The sequence below is a fragment of the Chrysochloris asiatica genome, unplaced genomic scaffold (assembly GCF_000296735.1).
Source record: "Chrysochloris asiatica unplaced genomic scaffold, ChrAsi1.0 scaffold00006, whole genome shotgun sequence".
Classification (NCBI taxonomy): Eukaryota; Metazoa; Chordata; class Mammalia; order Afrosoricida; family Chrysochloridae; genus Chrysochloris; species Chrysochloris asiatica.
The window spans coordinates 30,257,785-30,264,431 of NW_006408524.1; the positions used below are offsets into that span (position 1 = coordinate 30,257,785).

General features: G+C 36.3%; 1 protein-coding gene across 1 annotated transcript in view; it reads left to right on the top strand.

The window, feature by feature from the left end:
- Positions 1-6,647, top strand: part of FAM126A (family with sequence similarity 126, member A) — a 59,275-nt gene that overhangs the window by 19,500 nt on the left and 33,128 nt on the right. The window contains exons 2-6 of the mRNA XM_006832220.1: positions 821-922; positions 1,489-1,668; positions 3,681-3,761; positions 4,421-4,536; positions 5,142-5,237. Of these exons, the coding sequence (XP_006832283.1) occupies positions 821-922; positions 1,489-1,668; positions 3,681-3,761; positions 4,421-4,536; positions 5,142-5,237 (575 nt within the window). The remainder of the gene's footprint in view (positions 1-820; positions 923-1,488; positions 1,669-3,680; positions 3,762-4,420; positions 4,537-5,141; positions 5,238-6,647) is intronic.

The window sequence follows — 6,647 nt, forward strand, 5'->3', positions numbered from 1 at the left end:
AACTTGACAGCACTTAACAACAACAACCCTCACTGGACTGCTAACCAGAGGTTCACCTGTTCAAACCCTCTAACTGCTCCTTGGAAACCCTATAAAGAGCCCCTATAAATCAGAACTGACTTGACTGCACTTGACAATAATAACACCCTTTAGCCAACAACTTATGTTTTCTTCCCAGCCAACCCCTGGTAATCATCAAAGAACGCTTCTTTTAGTATAATAACCTTTTCTTGACATTTTATACAATTGTAGGCTTATACAATATTTACCCTTTTGTGATTGTCTCACTTCACTCAGCATAGTATCTTCCAGGTTCATCCATGTTATGAGGTGCTTAGAAAATTCAGTGTTCTTTTGTAATGTTGCATTATATGGATTGTTTATGCATTCTTCCATTGATGGGCATTTAAATTGTTTCCATCATTTTGCTCGTGTCAATAGTTTGTACTCTGATTTCCTATCCCAAATTGTGATCCAAGAAGAAGCGCTGATGTTTATTTATGTTTCTCTCAAAGAGCATAACATGTAATGTATTTACGTAATGACATTAAAAATATTCACATAACATTGAACTCACTGTTTAAGTGTGTGGACAGGTAAGTTGGATTTGGTATATTCGCATTGTTGGGCAGCCATCACCATCATCTAGTTTTATCTGGGGCATTTCCTTCATTCCCAAAAGAAGCCCCATGCTTATTAGCAGTCACTCTCACGTCTCCCTTCCCCCAGCCCCTGACAACAACAAATGTGCTTTCTCACTATAGTTTGGCTATTCTGGACAGTTCATATAATTCAATTGTCTTATTTTTCATTTGTTTAGACACTACCAGAAGCATCTTTACCAAATTATGCCACAAATTTGAAAGATAAGAGTACTTTGGTTTCATCTCTATATAAAGTTATCCAGGAGCCGCAAAGCGAGGTAAGTTCTACTGCTAGCCAAAAGGTTGGTGGTCCAAACCACCCAGGGGTGCCTCAGAAGGCAGTCTGTCTTCTGTCTGGCAGTCTGTTTTTAAAAGGTCAAAACCATGAAAACCCTCAGGAGCAGTTCTACTCTGCACACATAGGGTTTCCCTGAGTCCATATTGACTCTGTGGCAGCTAACAACAATAACCAAGTATCTACTTGATTGATACAAGTAAATAAAATTTTACATTGTTAAATAAATGTATATACAAGTAGGAAAATGCATGTCTTTAAATATCGGTAAGAAGTGAACTCCGGTGTACCATCATCCAGGCTAAGAAGTAGTAGAATTACGACTTCATATTTCAAAAGCCTTCTCTAAATGTATTTTTTGCACTGTTTGGCATTCCATCAGAGTTCAAAAGTTTCACTAAATAGCTTAACAGTGAATGACTTCCTTCAAAAGAATTGAGACTTGGAGATTTCAGTAATTATCCATCAGAGAAAATCTTTGCCGTTTCATGTAACAGTGTCAGTCAAATACAGTATAGTCCTTGAATGAACATTTTGTATTTCTTCCAGTTGCTAGAGCCTGTCTGTCACCAGCTTTTTGAATTCTATCGCAGTGGAGAGGAACGGTTGCTTCGGTTTACACTGCAGTTTCTCCCTGAGCTGATTTGGTGCTACCTTGCAGTCTCAGCCAGCAGAAATGTGCACTCCAGTGGATGCATTGAAGCTCTTCTTCTAGGGATTTACAATTTGGTTTGTATTTAATGATGTTAAAGTATTTTTCATCAAAAGCAAGTACATCAGAAATAATCATTCCTGAAACATTATTTTTCCTTCTTCTTTTTCTTTTTTCTGCACCAGCAATAGACAGATTGTTTTTACCAGAACTGTTTCAAGATTTACAACTATTTTTCATTTTATTATTTAATGTTTTATTATGATTTGGGTGAAAGTATACAGAGCAAATTGGTTTTCCATGTAATAATTCATACACATTTTAATTGTTGACATAGATTACCACCCTCACAATGTAACAGCACTTTTCTCACTTCCTCCCCATCTTCTTACTTACCCCTTCTGCCCTCTGAGCATTATCCCTGGGAAGATGCTGTCCATTTTGATCTTGTTTGGCTGGTTGTTCTAGGGAGTTTGTACCTCTCTGGTGTTACTGTTCACATTATAGGTCTGTCTGTTGTTTGCCCAGGAGTCCTGGTGAGGCAATGTGGGTTAATGAGCTGAATTTCAAGATTGGTTTGAACTGCAAGAACGGCGATACAAGCAGGGTCGCTATGAGTCGGAAGCGACTCAGTGGCACTTAACAACAAGAGCAACATCTGTTTGCCTAGTATGGCATTGTAGGATAAGCTCTGGACTGAAAAGTCGGTTTGAATTGCAAGATCAGTGCTCCAAACTCACCAGCTGCTTCTTGGAAACCCTATATGGGTCTCTACGAGTTGTAACTGACTCAACAGCACTTAACAACAACATTGTCTGGCTGAAGGTTAAGCCACAGGGGTGGGTTAAAGGGTTACTGAGGGCGACAGTCTCAGGGGTTCCACCAGTTTCTGTGAGACCAGTAAGCCTGGCATTTTTATTTTTTGAGTTTTGTTCCACATTTTGGTCCCACTGTATCCAGGATTTCCTATCATAATTCTTTCCAAGCAGTCAGCATTGGTAGCTGGGCACCATCTAGTTCTTCTGGTCTCTGAGTTGTGGAGGCTGGACTTCACTTGGTCCTCTAGTCCTTAGGACTCATTCTTTCATGACTCTTTGATTTTCTTTACTCTTCTTTGTGCCGGACAGGGAAAGAAAGACCAGCAGTTGTACTATTTTTTCATGTTAGTAAAGCTAATATTTGATTTTAACACATCAAATGAGTCATGGCTCATTCTCCCAAAAATAGCTTTATTGACATACATGTAATTGTGTAAATATACAATTTTACATTAATTAAAGTATTTTGTGTAAGTACACTATCTTACATTGATGAAAGTATCCGTATCACATTTTAAGTTAAAAAATTTTAAATCCACTGCCAAGAAATTAACTGTTTCTGATCTTCACAAATAATTTGGGAGAAAAATCTAATTTAATGAGGGAGGGGACAGCATCCACCAATAATGTTGTTGTTGTTGTTAAGTAGTGCCATGAAATCTGTACAGTCTTCAGATTGTATATCATTTATGTAACATCTATACTACAATTTTAATAGTGTTTTATATAACATGATATTCTAGATACTTAAGGCTAACTTTTTTAAGTGGAAAAGCAATTTAAGGTTCTTTTCTTGGCATGTTTTATAGCTATGTCAATGGATTTATAAAGTATGAATTATTATATGATAAAAATCAATAATTATTAAGGGACTATATCCATACTTTGGACTCCTGGTATGGTGCTATAGGATCTGCACTGGACTGCAAACTAAAAGGTCAGCAGTTTAAACCCACCAGCTGTTCCTCTGAAACGCTATACAGGATTGCTATGGATTGGCTCCTACTCAGTGGTATTCAACAACAGCAACAACAACATCTGTATTTTAGCCATCCAGAAAACCTATATGTTGCTATTGTTATAAAAGTAGAAGGGCACACATTTCAAATACTAATAATATTCATAAATACTTGATAATGGGTTGTCATGGTTTAAGATTTTAGTTGACTTAAAAATTATTTGTACATAGGCCTCTTTTCCATTTAGGCTAATGATTTAAATTTAGCTTTTAAATTTGTGTGTAATAAATAAATATTCTTTCACTTTTGTAGGAAATAGTTGACAAAGAGGGACATAGCAAAGTATTGAGTTTTACGATTCCATCTTTATCCAAACCATCTGTATACCATGAAGTAAGTGACATTTTATCAAAGTAAATTTATTGGTATAAGTTTTGAAGTTGCCATAAATTACAGTCTAGCTAATGAGATCAACAGTTTATCATTTTATTAGTAACTTTAGAAGTGTAAAACACATGCAGAGTATATACTATTCTCAAAGTGATATAAGAATTCAAAACCATTAACCTTTAAACTAGAGTCTAGTAGCAAGAAATTATTTAAAGTATTCATTTCAAAACATTTCTTTGTTCTTATTGGAGTCCTGGTGTGTCACCGTAGGATAAAGCTCTGGACTGCAAGGTTGGCAGCTCAAACCCACCAGTTGCTCCTCGGAAACCCTATACAGGGACTCTGAGATTCAGAGCTGAGTCCATGTCACTTAACAACAACGATGCATATAACTAGAATATTTCTTCTTTCTTTTTCTTTGCAGTTGTGTACTGCTGTGGTAGAATTTTCCCAAGTTTAACTGTTTTTTTTTTTATTTCTCATTTATAATTTAATTTTTTCATTATTTTTTAATCTTTCAGCACAAAATTTGGTAGGCTCTACATGTGTTTTTAAAATGTATAATATTTGTGGTAACCATGCTTAGTGGTGTGTGCATTCCACTGACCACATTTTCCACGGAATGGCTGTTTTTGTTCTCTGTTCCCTTGTCTCTTCTTTAGCCCTCCAGCATTGGCTCCATGGCTCTTACGGAGAGTGCACTATCCCAGCATGGCTTGTCAAGAGTTGTGTACAGTGGCCCTCATCCTCAACGGGAGATGCTCACAGCCCAGAATAGGTATACTGTGGAGATGTTACTTATTACCCAACCATGTTGTCTTGTAAAAATTTATTTCAATATATTTATAAATAACATATAATGCATTGTATATAACAATGTATTGGGATATTGAGTCATATTTTATACAAGAGGAAAACATATCATCCAGACATGTCACTTGTATTTTGTCTCAGACGTCATCTGGAACATTGTATTTTTAAGATGACTTTTGTGTACCTGTTACTTAAGAAAGGAGCCCTCATGGCTCTGTGGCTAAAGCACCCAGCTGTTGACCAGAAAGTCAGTTCTTTGAACTCACCAACCTCTCTGCGGGTGAAAGATGTGACAGTCTGCTTCTACAGAGATTTACAGCCTTGCAAACCCTATGGAGCAGTTCATTGTCCTACAGGGTTGCTCTGAGCTGAAACTGATTCAGTGCTTGTCGATTTGGTTTTGGTTTGTCTTACTTGAGAAGTCTGTTTTTCCTTCAGTTTTGTTTTGTTGTTGGTGTGATTGTATCAGAGAGGTCGGTCTTGTAGTATAACATCCCTTCGTAATGTGTGTTCAGTTGTGGTGACTTCCACTTCTAAAGATTTGTGACTATTCTTTTGGTTTATTTTTAGGTTTGAAGTGTTGACATTCCTTTTGTTGTGTTACAATGCAGCTTTAACCTACATGCCCAGTGTTTCTCTTCAATCACTGTGTCAGATTTGTTCAAGGTAAGTTAAAATTCAAGTGTTTTAATATTAAAATGGAAATTTAGGATTGCTAATTTGTTACATACCTAGGTTTTTTTGGTTATGTTTTTTCAGTCGTTTTTTAAAATACCTAATAAGTTAATACGATGTTCAACCTACACAACACATAGAAGTCTCCCTATAAATAAATGATACTCACAAAAAAAAACATGTTGAAGAGTGTAATGGGGAATAATATTTAAATGGAAAATTTCCATATGAGAAAAAGATCGTATTACATATCTAATAGGATGAAACTATTAACAACTTTTCAATTTGGGGCATATAGTTGGTTTAATTGTGCGTTTTGTTTTATTTCACTGCTCTCTAATTTGGTATCAAGAAAGAAGAGGTACTGGTCTTTTAACTATTGCTGTTTTTTAAAAAAATTGAGCCAAGGAATTTGTTAAATCAATTATGATAGTGTGTGTGTTGTGTATACTATGTAAATCTTCTTTTATTCTTGCTTTAGAAGAATGTCTGATGACAGTATGAACAAACTTGAAAAAGTTTGTGGAAAAATGGAATTGAAAGATAGAGGAACTTTACCATGAACTTTTTAATCCCCTTTATGGTGTATAATATGATTTTGTTGTTGTTGTTGTTATGTGCCATGGAGTCAGTTCTGACTCATAGTGACCCTGTACGGGGTTTCTGAGGCTATAAATCTTTACGGGAACAGAAAGCCTCATCTTTCTCCTGCAGAACAGCTAGTAGTTTTGAACTGCTGACCCTGAGGTTAGCAGCCTGATTCATAACCACTATGCTACCAGAGCTCCTTACGATATGATTTTGTTGTTGTTGTTGTTAAGTACTGTGGAGTCGGTTCCAACTCATAGTAACCCTGCACAGGGTTTCCAAAGCTATAAATCTTTACAGGAGCAGAACGCCTCATCTTTCTCCTGCAGAGCAGCTGATAGTTTCGAACTGCCAACCTTGAGGTTAGCAGCCCGATTCGTAACCAGTACGCTACCAGAGCTCCTTATAATATGATTTTAGCACTGATTAAATTTGACCAGAATATTAACAATGATTACCTATAACTCATAGTAGTATTGTGCCTTTTTTTTTTATTTTCTGTGATTCTCTAAATATTATATGATACATGATAAATGTTATCTTTTTTAAAATTTGTTGTTGTTGTTAGGTGTCATCGAGTCATTACCGACTCATGGCAACCTTATGCACAGCAGAACAAAATACTGCCTGATCCTGGGCCAACTAAATAGCAGGGGGGAAAAGAGAGAGACAAAGAAAAATGCTTTTGATAATTCAAGTAAGAGAAAAACAAAAGGAACTGATAGAATAACTTGGATTTGAGGAAGTGCCTTAAATATTGCCATCTTGGGAGGCTGAGAAGCCTGGTGTCCAGTGGTTAAGTTCTCAGTTGTT